We start from the raw sequence: 16,597 nt of genomic DNA, 5'->3' as shown, positions 1-16,597 counted from the left end.
TTTTGTATGTGTGCTTGTTGGCTGAAATTAGTCTTACCTTAATACAGTGCCATACAGTGGCAGATCCAGCATGATTTTCTCTTTAGTAAAATATTTAAAGGCTGGTTTTTTTTATCATTACATAACTCAGCAAATGCTCTGTCTGGTTTGCTGTCACTTGTGCCCACTGAAGCTTTCCCTTCTCCTCCCTGCCTTAAAGGTTTTCCAGCCTGCTGTGAGCCTGTGGCATCTGGTCCCTGGCAGTTCCTCTCCAGCTTTGCAAACCACGCTTCCCCAAAGCCTGCTGAGCTGCTGGGTGCTGGCAGTGTGTCTGTGCAGCCCCAGCCTTCCCAGGGAGCTCCTCTGCTTCCCAAGTGCTGGGTGTAAACCCCTCATTCTCCTGGCCTCTCCTGGGAGCAGGAACAGGTGTGCCTGGAAATCATCCCTGGCAGATGATGGCACAGTGTAGGGATGCATGCAGTGGGAAGAACTCTGCCCAGGGGCTGTTTCCTATTGAACTGTCCTCTATTGACTCGAGGCTGAGGCTGCATGTGGAAAACCTGCAGCACTCAAGCAGCAGCTGCTCACCCGCTTTGCAGTGCAGTGAGCTGAGGATAACTGGTTTGACTGTGGTTGACTCCAGAAGTGCATTGTTCTTCTGAAAAATACATAAAATAGGCCAGAAGATGCCATTTCTGTTTAAAGCTGAGAATGCTGTTTCAGTTTCTGGTGTAAATTATTAAGACAGAGGCTTGTATTGTTTCTTTTGGATACCCAAGGGTCTGGAATTGCTGTAGGCTTAAAGAAGGTGGAAACAGAGAGAAGCTGGTGGTGCCTGTGAGACAAGTAGATGCTTGGTTATCTTGGTTATGGGAACAGTAATTTGGAGATTATATTGATTTCCTACAATGACTTAAGTGTCAAGAGCTACAGATCCTTGTAGAGAGCAGCAACTGCATTTTGCTGGTATGACTTCCCACATGATGTCAGTATTGCCTGCTGCTTCCCTCCCACCATCTCCTTCAGGCTGCAGCCCCACTGGGCCCAGCCCCTCGCTGTGCCCTGTTCCCCTGCCAGCCCTCCCACCCCTGTCCCCTCGCTGCCACAGCCCCAGCTCTGCAAGGCTTTGTGGCTCACTGGGCTGCCCCCTGTTCTGGCTCCCTCCCCAGCACAGACAATGCTGCTCCTCTGCAGCAGCCGAGGCTCCCTCAGCTCTGGCTTTGCCTCCACTAAGCCCTCCCCTGTCCCTGCCTATGGCTGTGACAGCCCACCTGCAGCACTCAATCAATACAATATCCCAGGCTGGCTTTCTTCCCTTTCTACTGGAGCACCCACCCCTTTGGAATCACTTCCTTCTCATCCACCCAGCACAGCCTCAGCCCTCCTGCTTGGTTCTTACCCAGCCCAGCTGTTCCATGGTTTTTCACCATGTAACCTTTCCTTTAGCCTCATGCATTCCCTGTGCCCCTCCATTCATGTGCTCCTTCTCTCTGCTGCATGTACTGGGCTTTTAATGTTTTATTTTCCTGAGCACATACTTTTGATAACACAGAATCATTCATCATCATCTATTTGAGGCAGCTCTAACGAACATGCAGATACTTAAACTTTGCTGCTCACACTGCCAGCACTTCACTCACACTGTTATCAGAAGTGCAAAGGCATTTAATAGAATAGTTTTTCTCTCTCACCATTGCTTTGATGAAATATAATAACCTTTACACAGAAACTGGCTGGGATTTCACCTGCAGTGAAACCTGCAGAGTTATAAGCATGAACTTTGGTGAATCAGAATTACAATTAAATCTTGCTAAGCAACATCCTGCCCCCAACTTTTGAGTCAATCAATATTGGCTGAAGTCCTCATTTAGCTCTATGGAAGTACCTTTTACTGACATGACCAGAATATCTCAAATACTGATGTAAACTGATGTAAACAAAGACAACATCACATGCCATAAGTTTGCACCTTTATTTTTTAAAAATGAAATAGTCAAAGTACTTTCTTTTTCAAATATCGACACATAATATATTAACTTTCAATATTTACAGTGTGTTGCTGGGATGTTCTTGTAGAAAATGCATGCTTCTGGTCTGAAACCCAGAGCAAAATGCATCAGACCATTTAACTGCAGCCATATAACATAAACCTGTACAGTATCCAGTCACTATTCAGCACAGGAGTTAGAGCAGGAATAAAAAAATTGGGATCTATTGTTTCCTAGCAACGAGGCTGAGGCCATTATAACACAATTTCTGTAAGATCAGAACCTCTAACTGGTGTTAGACAGAAAGTGAAGATCTTGGCATACATTGTAAACATTTTTTACTGTTGATGAGAAAGCTAAAAAGGAACATTACTTTGACATATATTGTATGCTATGCTTCTCGTTCTTGTTTATTGACACTTCTGCCAGAAGAGTATGAAGATTTTAATGTTTTATCATGGTTCATACAAGTAAAATACTGTCAAGGACACAATCTGATATACTAACATTTATTAAAAGGCTAAAGTCCACCACGAGATCTAAGGAAAAACTGGAAATTGTCAAACACGTTTCCTTAGACAAATAATGGCAGGTGACAAATGCCCAGACAAATCCACAGCGAGTCCAACTCCACCATTCCCAGTTTCTGCCTGGAAGCGATTCCTCTGGCAGTCAGGGTGCTTTCAACCTGGTCATGTTTTGTATCAAGGAGAGGTTTCAATAGCAGCCAGCGTTTGATGGGCAAACCCCTGGGGCTGTTGGTGCAGCCTGAGCCGGGTGTCACCCGGGTGTCACCGCGCCGGATCGGCCGCACCTGGCGAGCGCCCGGACACGCGGACGGACACCCCCGGGCACTGCCTGTCTCCTGTGGCTCGGCTGAACCGTGAGCTCCTCTGCCTAAACCACTTTCCCTTCTGGAACAGCACCTTGGCTTCCAACAGCTCACCTTGGAGGAGCCGCTGCCCCTGGCCCAGCCCTCGGGGCTCCGCGGGCAGGGGGTGCAGGGTGGGACCCCAGAGCACGGCCAGGGCACGAGGCCACCTCTGCCCAGGGCCAGCTGAGGGATCAAACCAGAGCGCTCCAACCACAGAGCCAAGGTGTGTATACCCACTTGCACATTGACCAGTTCATATATATTTATTTGGCTATGTTCTACATAGATATCTATATATATATATTTATAACTTTGAAATGTTCTAGATTTACTAAATAAATATGAAAGCAAAGGAAATGTTACTTGTACACACTATTTGTTTGGCGGTCATAAAAAATATAGCATGTATTTCTTATGGTAGGTACTTTGCTACAGGATAGTGTGCAATAGTGGATTTTATTTATTTTTATTTATTTTTATTTTATACTTTATTTTAATTATTTTATTTTATTTTTCCCTCTTTCAGAGCCTTGTTTGCAGTGCAGAATGCTAGCATCAAATTATCTGATCTAAATAACAGTAAAAATTTCCATGCTATTGTTTTTCTTTTTTCTCAATTGGGTCTCTAGGTTATAGTGCAAAATACAAAATTAAAAAAAGCAAAAAAAAAGAAAAAGGAGAACTATATTAAAAAAACCCCAAACCCACTGAGAAATTGCTCTAACTACTCAGGAGAAAAAAATGGAGACTGAAATATTCCCTGCCTCCATCTGAGGTTGTTGATGAACAAGACTGTCCAAAGCTATTTGTTCATGTAGTTCTCACAAATCACTGCTGGCTGGCCCATGTGGAGCTGTGATATGACTTCAATCTCCCATGTTTGCTTTTTCAGCAATAACTTGTTTCTTGAGCACTGTCATCTCAACACAACATTTATATTTAGTTTCCTGAATTTAAGAAACTGTTATGACAAAGGCATTTTTTTGCTTTTGTAACTGGGCCATGTAATGTCATGTGACTCTTAATGAAACCATATTCTCATAAGAAATATTGTTCAAAATGCACCTTAGACTGCACCCAGGAAATGGGAAAATGCCAAATCTACTTTCAAAGACAAACTTTTAACACATTTAACTCTTTGACCTTTTGGCATAACATGAGAACAACAGTAATCAAGGCAGTATTAAAAACCACAGCTGTAGGTAATACAAAGTGCATTTCCTGCATATAATACAAATATAACTTTAAGAAACTAAAGGCACAAGCTAACTAAATATGTATTACATACTAGAAATGCACTGTTCAAGGTAACTCTAATAGCTCCAAATATTTGTTTATAATGGATATTTAAAGCAGTTTGAAAATGATCCTCATTAGTGAATTGCAAAAAAGTATAATTGCTTAAAATATAAGTAAAATAGACTCTAATATTGACATCTTGGATCAGTGATAAAATACATCATCACATTTATGAATGCACTCTCTATATACAATTCATAAATTATTCTTCCATTGATTAAAAGTGTATTAGAGGCTCAAGGATTTGAAGGTCCATTTTTAGGCTGGTGTGGAGGTATTCAAATTCTCTGTGATTTGATGGAAAATTACAGAAATCTGAGCTGTCAAACCTGGATGTTGCCAGCTCCCTGTTCTGTACATTAGTTAATGATGAGCCTGATCACGATGTGTATGTGCAGATTTTGGTCCACGGGTCCCCCTGGCTGGGGACAGAGGAGGATTTCAGGGGCCAGGCTCCCACTCAGCCTGATCCTGCACCCCCAAAGCTGCGCTGGCTCCCAGGGGAGCAAAAGGAATCTGGGAAGAGACTGTAATGGGCTGAGGCTGAGACCTGAGCTCAAACCCCAGGGAGGGGGGCTCAGATCTCAGCTGCCAATTCAGGCTCATCTCTAACTTGGGTACAGTCTGCTCCACTTGCCCAAAAACAAAGGAAAAAGAAAACTGGGGGGGGGAAAGACAGAAAGATAAAGAATGCACTTTGTTTGCTTCTGTAAATATGAGCAGAAATTGTTTCAATATATTTACTACGGTTGTTCTGAAAGAAATGTGCAATAAATTCATTGTTACGGATACACAGGCTCTATAACAAGACTTCTAGATCCCTCTGGAAAGCTGCTTGCCCGTCCTCCCCTCCCTGTGTGCCTGGCCCACCTCCTGAAAATCAGGTACTTTAAAAATGACAAGCTGGAGGAAGGATCACCTATTCTGCTATGAAGTAACTGTGCCAGTAGTGCATGTTACCTTGGGAAATAAAAATTTCTGTCCATGCAATATAATGCTTTTCTATGTGCTCTAGATATTGAGCTGAAAAGTGAAGAGTCATCCCCGAAATGTTCTATGTTTATCAACATATTTACTATCCACACTTAGGTTCATCAACTCCCAACCCACCAATCTTCTTCAGACTCGAAAAAATGAGTACTACAACAGGATTATTAATCTGAGATGAAAAGAATGTGATGTCTAAACCAAACAACACTGCACCTTCCAAATCATCTGAGTGAAGACAAGTCCTGGCCCAGTGACTATGGACAGGACTGATGATGCACAGCCTTACAGTGCTCTGTGAGGGCTCCCAGCTGGGGTGTCCCCAGAGCACTGGGTTAAAGCCCAGCCTGGAGCACACACGCCATTGGAGAGCCTCCTGAAGACTACAGTGCCCACTAAGCCTGCTTTAGCCACCCCATCTCTGGCTGAAGCCTGGCCAGCACAGTGCCACTGGCAGCTCTGTGTGTGCTGCCAGACCCCAGTATATCCCAGTGCCGAGCAAAACCCTGGGAGAGAGGCCTGACATGCACGGATGGACACAATGTGATGTTCAGCATGGAGCAGCTGGCAGGTGGCCATGGCTGAGCAAAGGCCATAGGAACATCCTTGTACGTACTGAATCCAACTCAAGTCAGATTTCCCAGGTTAGAAAATCCCTTTGCTTTTAACTGTGAGGAACATGTGTGGGGTTGGTGAGCAGCTGCAAAGTTTCCATACACAGTCTGGTTTCTGTATGCAATCCCTTGAACTTAGGGGAGATCTCACTGGGATAAAAGACACCCAGTAAATAAGGGTTGCAGAATCAGGCTCTGTAACCATTTAAATAACTGGTGAATTATTAAATCAACAGCAACAAAAAACTTGTGTTTCTTTAGGGGAAGGCAGAGCACGTGGCGCTCGCCCCTACCCCGCAGGGCTGTGCGGCGTCACCCTGGGCACCTCGCGCGCAGGTCGCGCCGCTCGGCTCGCAGGACTCTGCTTCTGAAATTTTTGAATACTGCCACACAAGAACTAAAAATTGTCACTGTCATCTCTCAAAGAGTTAAACAAACGATATTAAAATACCATCTTCTGTCACATTTAAAGGCAGTTGGATATGTTTTTTCCTCTATATTTATATATACAGAGTTCTGATCTAGAAAAACCAATACAATAAACCATTTTACGTTTAAAAACAGGCAGTCTTTGGTGACGCAAAGGCAGAGATTTTCTTTGTTACCTTCTGCCTATTTCACTCTGTCTCATGAAGTGAATATTATTGGCACTGTCAGAAAGTTCGAGATACTGCTCCACAGATAAAACAAAATATCCATCGTAGCCTTGTACCCGCCCAGTGCTTAAAAGCTGCTGTTTCTCTCCATCTGTCCACGCCCGAATTCCTTCCTCCCCCTCCTGCAGCCGCCTCTGCTCCTTAGTCCAGGCCTGAGCCACAGCTCGCTGCCTGGCTATCTCCAGGACGTGGTTCTTCTCCTCCTCCACCGTGGTTCCGTAGCGCACGTTGAAGCAGAGCGCGCCGTGCTGCAGCTGGATGTCGGCAAAGCGTCTAGTCCTGCCGTTGATCACCGACGTCATCTGCGACACCGTCACGTTGACGCCGTTCTCCAGGATGCGGCGCCCGCCGGTGCTGCCAATCAGGGCCAAATCTTCTTCCAAAGAGCCCAGCTTGATGAAGTAATGGGTGTCCCGGCCCTCAATGGTGAAATGCAGATTCTCCAGATAATGAGCGTTGTTGAGGATGGCAGCAATGCGCCGGCTGTCCTCGTTAGCCACCCCGATAATGTCAGCTGTCACTATACCGTCCTTTATAGCGAATTTGATGCCTTTTCCAAATACTGAAGGAACAGCTGCAAATCTCAGTTGCTTCACTCCTTCAGAACACTTGCCATCACTATACCTGGGTGTCATAGGAAGTTGGTCTAAGGATATAAAGTTGCGGAGTTGCTTTTGTAGCTCACATTGAATACCAAGGATAGTCTGGAAAAGAAAACATCAGTCAAGTTTGCAGGCAAGGTACCTCGCCCTACTCATCTCCTAATTGCTTAGAATGGCTCTTCAATTTGTTTGGAAAGTATCGTGTACTCCTACAGAACCTGGACATTTGCACAGGCTTTTTAATTGCTTATGGTAGTGCTTTCTGTCTCTTGGATTCCTTAATTTCTAGGAAACAAATGCAAACAACATATTTATCACAAATGCTATTTTTGTATTTGTTCTTTTTATTTTTCCTCCCCCTTGAACTGTTACTCTAATGTCTTTTATTTCAGCCCTTAGCAGTTCAGGGAAACCTGAATTCAAAGCTATGCCCTTTCATGTGGCTCTACTTAGTCTCTGTGTGTTTAATTACATCTTCTGTAGAACTGTGGTAATGACTTTTATAGCCCATTCTTTAAGGAAAGCAGGTTGTGAAGGTCTTGAGACACTAGAACAATAGGCAAGTACGTCACATCTTGCTCCCCATAGAGGCCAGAAGAAACCTCACTCCAAGCCCCTCATTGTCTTTTAACACTATCACTACATCTTTTCTGTGCCTTGGAAAAGCTTAACATCTCAGTGATAATTTTCCATGGACATGCTCCACATCTGGCATGAGCTCTGACCCTCCAGCCTTCTGCACTTGGTGAATGGTAACTGTCTTAAATGCTGGGAACATGAATGTGAGCTCTCAAATGCTCTATGCATCTCTTTCCTGACTACAATAGAGGAAAGGCATCTTTACAAAATCATGTTTTTTTGTTAACAGATGCTCATATGCAGAATGTGAATGCCTGCTCAGAATATCGGCAGTTGGTCCTGTTGCAGTCACATTGATTGCTGGACTCTGATAGCTGCTGTCTGGCTCTTTGTTACTGAAAACAAGCCCTGGAGTAAGGCTAAGATTTACAGGCCCCTTACAAATCCATAGCAGCATTTCTGTTTCCTGCAATAATTATGCAGAGCTACTGACTTGTAAAGCTGTTTATACCCTCAGTGATTTTCCACTGCTTGTGGCATCTTTGCTAACAAAGATGAAAATCTGCTGTTCTGGTTTTTTAATTCCATAAGATTTTCTGTGGTTTTTTTCAATATTCACAACAAATACTTTTTACCCTTTTGTGTATTCTGAGCCTCAAATTTGGATATTTTCTCTATAAATAGCTGCAGATTTTCTTTACTGTGTTGCTAAAAGCTTCTCCTTGAACCTCTCCTCCACTCTGATGACAGTACATAATCGACAACATTAAAGTTTCTAGCACTTTTAAACAATTTGCTTTGCCTTATACGTTAAAAGATATAGTCACATTTTTTCTTGGTATCCAATATTTTCTATTAAAACTCCTTAATTTAGTATTAAAAGCAGCTGAAGAGAATGTTTGCTAACCTTTCCAGGATCCCACTCCTGGGTTTTTGTTTGAAGCTGTAGAAGTTCGTATGTTGTCCCCAAAGCTTCTATCTCTGGTTTTGGGAATCCAGGCAGCACGTTGTGCAACTGGAAACCAAACAGCTCTAGCCAACTTCCAATGTCTACAAAACAAGAAAAGGATGCTGGCAAAAAGGCCCATAAATCCTAGAAAAAGTGAGGGCTGTCTGCAGAAATTCCAGCTATGCAGAAATAATGATTTCACATCAATTTATGTTTCCTGCACTAGCTACAGCATTTACTGTAGCAAAGAAATTATTTGGTTACAAAGCATAGCTATACTAAAATCAATAGTGTTCCTTCTATCTGTTTGTAACAGAAAAAATTCAAATTAAGCTGCTTCCATTCTTCCCCTTATTTTAGCACTGAGAAAAGCAACAGAAGCAGCTATTAATTATTTTCTTGGTTACCATAAATGCTAGAGAAAACAGATCAAGCTCAGTAAGATGCAGTCTATTAAATAAATTACTTCAATAGATTTAAGATTAGAGACTTTTTGTATGCAAAAGATTTCCGGAATGTTGAATACATACCACAATTCAAGAGGAAGTTTTATTTTTGTTAAGAGACATTTTCATGAGAGACAGGGTACTTTTACCTGTTGTATACTTAGCAACATCTTGGATTTTGCCAACTGGGTAATTATTTTCAAACGAGTAGAGATTAAATGGTTGTGGGACAGCATTCAGGTGCTTCCATATACGGTGATTTGGTGTTGTCCACCGACCAGCAATGACATCATAGTCCCGCTGCCCCAGATGAACTAATTTAGTAAGAGGATCATAGAGTCCTCCATGAAAACCAATGATAACCTCGAAATCTGGATTAGTGTCCTGGTAGATCTCTCCATAAGGGGTGTACAAAATTTCTTTTATGACTTGGCCTCGACTGCTAAACACAGCTAGAGGTGTCCCAGTGTTATCACAAGCAACATAATATTCTTCTCCACTGCTTAATTCCATTGCAATGAGATGACCTTGCAGATCATAATATAGGGATGTTATTTCTGAGCTAGTGTGATTGTACAAGTGAGTAACTCTTATTGGGTTGGAGAGATCAGCATAAAAGAACTGTAAGTGTTGTCCTAGGCTTGATTTGCTTGCAACTCGTCTTCCAAGACCATCATAACAGTATTGCACAGTCCAGCCAGACACTTTGTTATACGCTTTGTTCAGCAAACCATTAGAGTTGTACTCAAAGATCTCATTGCCTCTTTGCCTGAGAAAGCCGTCTTCGTCCATTTTATATTGAATTTCCCCAAGCCTGGTAATGCGATCTCTCAGGTCGTATCTCAGAGGAGTGAGGCGCGCGCTGTTCCCGTGGCTCAGTAAGTTGATGTTGCCATTAAGGTCGTAGCTGTAGCGCCACTGGGTTTTATCATTCACAGACACAGTCTGGAGCTGACCATCAGCGTCATATTCATAAAAATACCTCGTAATGTTGGCATCTACACCCACGCGTATGTCACAGATCACCATGCGACCCATGTTATCATACTGGATGGTCATCCAGTAAGCAATAGACTTGAGAATTTCATACTGTACTTCTATCACCTGACCATTGGCACTGAAGATTTTGGTATGCTTCATCACAGTGGTGGTTATCACTTGGTTTAAATCGTAATTAATGACACTGAATTTTCCAAATTGTTCAGTCCTGCCAGAAACATCGACGTAACGGTACAGATCTATGGGGAGGGGCGTCTCGTTGATCATGGCCTGCATGCTCGTGACACGGAAGTTGTTATAGCTGTAGTCAAATCGGGCATTTACAAGCCCTTCTTCACTAAACCTGAAGATTTGGCGACCAATAAGTGGACCTGTCCAAAACAGATATGGGAAAGAGGAAAAACAAGAAAAATAATGAATTATGTCCCTGGTTTACCTACCCTACAGATCTAGGACAGACAGGACATGACCTCAGGTATGCCCTTTAGCCTTACTACTCCTTAGCTGTCTCAGAAAATACCATTTACTAAGAATATGTTAGATTGTTCTCTCACAAACCTTCATTAATGCTTGCTCTACAAATTATTTCTATTTTATTAGTATTTGTTTAAATGAATGCTGTTTTATTCCTAATTATGATTTCTATTTACTTACAAGATAATTCTAAACTAAATTTATTTCACATGGTGATTTCCTTCCTCATGTAAGCAGTCCTTTTGAATTTATGTTATATTACAGTGTAAACAGGGAAACTTGAAAATACAAACAATAAACCAACTTGATTTAGTATTTAGCAAATATCCACACAGAGGAATAAAACCAACAAAACATCCTAAGAGCTATTCCATACCAAGCAATAAAAAGAAAACTGTATTTCATGTGGGACAGCTATATTCACCTATGGACACAGACACAGATATACACACATATTTTTCTGGTGAAACATAAAATATAAGAACTTGTAGACATAAAAATAATGGAATTTCATGCCAGGTAAGTGCGAGATCAGGGTGTTGCGAATGAGGAATGAAGAGACAAAAACTTTAGCAAAGCAGTCACAGTTAGACAAACCTGTTTGCCTGTATCTGATGGTACAGATGAACCCATCGTGCATTAAATGTATTGTTTTAATAACCCCAGAAGACTCCTCGTAGGTGAAGGTGACTTGCGTGGTGTCGTAGAGGATCTCGGAGAGCCGGGACTGTTTGGTGTACTTGTAGAGGACCCTGCGGCCCGTGCCGGGGTACAAGGTCTGCAGCAGCCGCCCGTCCCGGGCCAGGTCCTGGACGAAGGCGGCGCCGCTGTCGGGCGGGGTGTAGATGTTGCGGTAGTAGCCCACGGACAGCATGGTCTGCAGGGCGTGGCGCACCATGCTGGGCATTGTCACCGACTGCAGCGACTCCGACTGGTCGTACTCGAAGATGTAACGCCGCTGGCTGTGCAGCAGGAGCATCACCGACTGCAAGCAAACAGCAACGGCACGGTCAGGGGGGACCAGGCACATGGGGAGCCAGCTAGGGAGAGCCTGGAGCCTATGGAAATGCTGAAACAACCACTCACTCTTGTAGTTTGCTCTTACTGTTTGTACAATTCCAAGTGAAGCTTTCAGCTCCAGGAGACCTGGCCAGCAAGGTGGTACAAAACAGGAGGAGAATCATAGTAAGTCTAGAGGTAAGGGCCTCCAAACTGGAAGGCAGATGTGGCTCTCAGTAGCATTTCAGCCTCATGCTGACTTGCTATGTTGCTTTGAAATATTTAGGGCATCCTCTCAGGAAGCAAAAACACAGGGAACCTCTTCCTCACACACAGGCAGGGCATCGGCACCGGCAGATGTGTCTAGAGGAGTAGGAAAGGGGAAATTTTGTGCATGTACAATGTGTTTAGCTTTTATTGGCATTCTGCTTATCTCCAGCACAGACCTAGCCCTTTTTCTGTCTATCTTCTTTTAAATACACATGGCCCCAGAGTTCATAATATCTCCATGCCTACAGATGGATAAAAATACTCTGCAGATGCTTTGGTGTGACTACTTCTATTGCTTATTTTTAATGTTTCCAGAGAATATAATTTCTGCACAGGTAATTGGTATTTGCCCTGTGTTGGTTAATTGTGGCTGATTAATAAAATCTGGTTTGCTTATCTGACAGATGAATGTGCAAGCACAGCAGACTTTTCCTATTGATAATTAAAGTTTGGGTTCTGCGTGCCTTCTCACCCACCATGGAAAGTCAACAGTGTCACAGAGCACTGGCCCTGACTGGTGAACAGTCACTGTTGAAACAAAGATATTGAAAACACAGATTGAAAATGTATGGGGAGCTCTGTCACCTTCCCCCAGCTCTAGCAAGTGGCTTGGCTGGACCAGAGCACTGCACATTCCTTGCCTTGTCTGAGCTGTGCTGGAGCACCAACACTGCCCAGCTCTTAAGCCACAGCTCAAACCTACCAGGCACAAAAGCAAATTTGTCAGGCTTCTGCAGGACTGAGACATCACACAAAAGAAACAGCACAACTACTTTGTCATAGAGTGGTGGGGAAAGAAACGACTTTCTTTCCAGTAGTGGGAACAGCACAACTACTTTGTCATAGAGTAGTGGGGAAAGAAATCAGAAAAATAGGATCTTTTCCCCTCTAAGCTCAAAAATCTTCTCTGGGAAGGAAACACCTTAAGATCAGCCCTGCAGTGTATTAAGTAACACTGGCCCTGAGCCACTTTTCTCTGACAAATAAAACAAATGCCCATTCAAAGGGCCAGAGACAGGCTCAGCCTTGGCCATCCTCTCTGCACCCCCAGCCCCCTGCCTGCCCAAGATGTGTCTCTTCCTGCCCTTGGCAAAAGACATCTGTCACCTGTACAGCAGCCAGAGAGCACCAACATATGGCACTCCAGCTCCCTCTCTGCCAACTGGTGACGGCAGACCTTCACACCCAGCCTTTTCTGATCGCTTTACTGCTGCTCCACCAACCATTTCCAACATGCACCGTGTTCATTTTGTTTCCACCTTCAGTCAAGAGTCTCCAGTCTGCAGTAAACCACTGGCTGAACTCTCTCCTAGCCCTGCTGTGACGCCTCTCTCTATATACTGCTCCCGTGCCTGTTTTTAAGCTGTCTGCCATTGACAGAGTATGAATAACAATATCAGAAACATCCCCAATATAACTTTAGTGCCCCTGTGTACCATTTTTACAGCACTTTGTAAAAGTGCTTTGGCTTTTTCACTATTGTCCAGGATAATAAAAAGATAGACAGTACAAGGGCTGGAGACTGAGTATCCTCTCAAGCCTATTAGAGGATACCATAAAGAGAAAAAAAAAATTAATTCCCAATTCATCCTAATAACATTACAATAGATTTTTCAACACTGCACAAATTGGGTTCTAATTGTTTTAAAGGATTTCAGAGGGTAGCTCATAAAACATCCAAAAATCTGTCATTTTATTAAAGCAACCAGAGCCTGGTCAACCACATAATGATTGATGCCGTATGGCCTATCAAGACAAACAGCCAGTGGCCAATTACTGGGAGCTCTGCTGGGAATAGACAAATGCTGAGCATCACCACTAGATGTCATTTCTGTCCAACAGACACACACAGACACTCATCTGTTTTGTCTACCAGATTTTGAAAGCGAGTTTGGAGTATTCAGATTTTATTGCAGTTTTAACTAATTGAGGAAAGTGACCAAACAAGAGGAACTGAATCTCATCAGTAAGAATTATTTACAATGCTAATGTCATAGTGCTTTTTAAAATCATATTTATTTTAGCTAATTTTCTAAGGGGCAGAGATTTTTGAAGGTGTACAATTAACTCATCTAGTGATAAAAATGAAGAATTAAATAACTATGAATTGGAAGTGACCTATATAATTGATTTTTTTTAATGTAAGGAATTATTGGATCTTACAAGGCTTCAGAAAACCTTTAGCAATCATTACATAATTAACACAATGAGTTATTGACTTTAATGGAGCCACAAAGTTATATTTCAATGTCTAATTTTGACAGTGAATTAATCTTTCTTTGGCACAAGAAACAACAGTCACGGAAGTACATTAAATAGCTTGGAGATTATTGTCCATGATGTGAATGACTTTCCATTATTTTAATGACAAGTTACAGCATTACCCAAGCTACTACCTGAACCAGTAAGCTTTTGCCACTGCTTCTACAAGATCAGGATTTGGCCTTTTGTGTAGAATTCTAGAATAACAGTGTTAAGTTATATGACTTTATTTATAAGCTCATCATAAACTAAGAACAAACAAAGTGGTTTGGAAAGATAAGAAGCATACATCTTTCCAAAATTACAGTCCATTAGGTCCAAAGAAAAAAATAAGAGATTCCTCCAAAAGGCACATTGCACAAATATTTGAAAGCTGTAGAAAATGCCTGTTTACTTGTAATTTGCTAAAGAGCATACAGACAAAAAAAGCCCTGACAAATTTATCTGAAACAAACTTCTGAAGCTCCTGGGGTTTGCCAATCTTGTTAACACATGCAAGAACCACATTGCATGCAGACAAGGAGGAATCACATTTCTATGCATTTTCCAGTCTTGATAATTTTTTTTCACTGGGTTAGGTTTAAGTTTTCTGAGGATCTTAAATATATTCAAAATAAGTACAGCACAGTTTATCTTAAAAGTACACATTTGGAACTCTTTAATATACAAGTAACTTCAAAGTCATTGGATTTCCTGTGTGGATTTCCTCCTATCAGTGTTACCTCTTCTCCCCCACACCTCCCATAGCCTTTTCCTGTGGTTTACAGGTTCAGACAAAATGTTCTGCTAACTCTGGGTGTATTGGATAGTCCAAGATGCTGCTATTTAAAAAACTTTGTATATGAGTTTGCACTGAGTTCTGAAAGCTTTAAAAATACAGACTGGCTTTCTGGTTTTGAAAGACAAGACCAAACAAAATGTTACTACAGATGAAGATGGTCCTCCTTGGTTTGTACAATATTTATCTCCACATTTTGTGACCACTGCCTCTAGACATACATGGAACTTAAAATATTCAGGGAATTTAGATGCAAGTCACCAAAAAAGCAGGGCAATAACTCATTTCATATCAGTATTTCCCCCCAGAATGGCCCCCATAAATACTGCAGTAAGCTTTCTCCTCACAGGATCAATCCCTTGTTTAAAATACAGCCTTGAATAGGTAAGCTTGTGCTCATGGGTTCCTAATTTTGGCCTGAAAGAACTGTTTGTGGGGAGAAAATATTATCTTTCAGGACTGTTATCTTTCTGACTTATCCAGAGTAGCAACATGATTTTCAGCAGTTTCTTCAGAACTTTCTTCAGAACTAAACTGTGTCAGGTTTGAGCAGGTGATATATAGGTCTGAGCATATCCAGAGCCATTTTTATCTAGTTATGTATTTCTATGCATTTTCTGTTTTAAAAGCCTTAAATACTCTTGCAAGAGGCAGCATTATAACATAGTTCAAAATATAATATAATAAATAAATATAATAAATAAATACAATATAGTAAATAAATATAATAAACCAATGGTTGGGTTTTTTTTTTTTGCCTTGGCACAAACCCCACTTTTAAACTAACTTACCTTTTCTAGATATGTGTAACTCCATATTTTACCATCTGCCCATGTTCTGGAGACGATGTTCCCACTTGCATCATACTCCATTTTCTCAGTCCAGGTTCCTCTTTGGATGTAGGTGACCAATCCAGAGTGGGAATAGGTGATATTGACCTCATTGTACTTGCTGATGGGGGACCATAAAATGGGGCGTCCTGTCTGGTCGTACATGATTCGAAGAGTGAATTTCCGATGGTCATCATAAATCTTCCCTGTTCTGGTCACGTGGTCAAAGTCAATGGAGAGCAGGTTTCTGTTGTGGGTCTAAACACAGAGGTACAGTACAGTAAGAACACAATGCATCCTAAGCACAGCCAACACAGACAGGTCAGGCCTAATCAAAGCGAGCGATGCTTTAACTTTGTGAGTTGGGCCTTACTGAAGACAAGAAAAGAGAAAAGATTCAGATGAGAAACAGAAAAATTGTTCCTTGCACTCAGTGTTATTGTATTTGGCATTACAAGATGTTATTATATTTGGCATTACAAGATGTTTCCATGTGATAAACCCTCACCTCTGCTCTCGCCTTTTCCTGAATTTTTCTTCCTTCTTCTCAGCTGTGGATCAAATTCTTGATTCCAGCCAAAGATGTGTAATTAAATCCACACAGTAAGAAAGATCTGCTATCTCACATCCTCTCTTGAGCACAGTTAACACTGCCAGGTCAGCTGGTGCTCTGGGACAGCCCTCCCAGCCCAGGTCACATCCTGGTGCTGCAAAGGGCAGAGCTGACCCTGCTCACCAGTGTCCTCATGCCTCCTCACAAAGCCACCTCACTCCCAGACTCCTGAGATCCAGCAGTAGCCATGCCTGGCACTGGCCATGCTCCTTGTTGCTGCTCTCACCACATCTGGGACCAGCAACTTGCTGTGTCTGACAGGTGGAACACAGCCCAGGGCTCAATTTGAAATCAAGTTCAGAACTGAGTCAAACTCATGAAGACAGAATACATTTATCCAGTGCTATCATCATCTTTACAGGATGGCATCTTTAGATCATTCAGTCACTGGGAAGTCTC

General features: G+C 42.3%; 1 protein-coding gene across 5 annotated transcripts in view; it reads right to left on the bottom strand.

The window, feature by feature from the left end:
* Positions 1-1,932: 1,932 nt before the first annotated feature.
* TENM1 (teneurin transmembrane protein 1) overlaps positions 1,933-16,597 on the bottom strand; it is a 776,824-nt gene continuing 762,159 nt past the window's right edge. For all 5 annotated transcript variants that reach the window (XM_077186191.1, XM_077186192.1, XM_077186190.1 and 2 more), the window contains 5 exons: positions 15,547-15,843; positions 11,044-11,431; positions 9,123-10,343; positions 8,486-8,628; positions 1,933-7,101 (listed from right to left, as the gene is read on the bottom strand). In XM_077186191.1, coding sequence (XP_077042306.1) covers positions 6,343-7,101; positions 8,486-8,628; positions 9,123-10,343; positions 11,044-11,431; positions 15,547-15,843 — 2,808 coding nt within the window. In that variant the 3' untranslated portion in view covers positions 1,933-6,342. The remainder of the gene's footprint in view (positions 7,102-8,485; positions 8,629-9,122; positions 10,344-11,043; positions 11,432-15,546; positions 15,844-16,597) is intronic.

The sequence above is a fragment of the Agelaius phoeniceus genome, chromosome 14 (genome assembly GCF_051311805.1).
Source record: "Agelaius phoeniceus isolate bAgePho1 chromosome 14, bAgePho1.hap1, whole genome shotgun sequence".
Taxonomy (NCBI): domain Eukaryota; kingdom Metazoa; phylum Chordata; class Aves; order Passeriformes; family Icteridae; genus Agelaius; species Agelaius phoeniceus.
The sequence above is the reverse complement of the archived record's forward strand: the minus strand, read 5'-3'. Positions and strand labels throughout refer to the sequence as shown.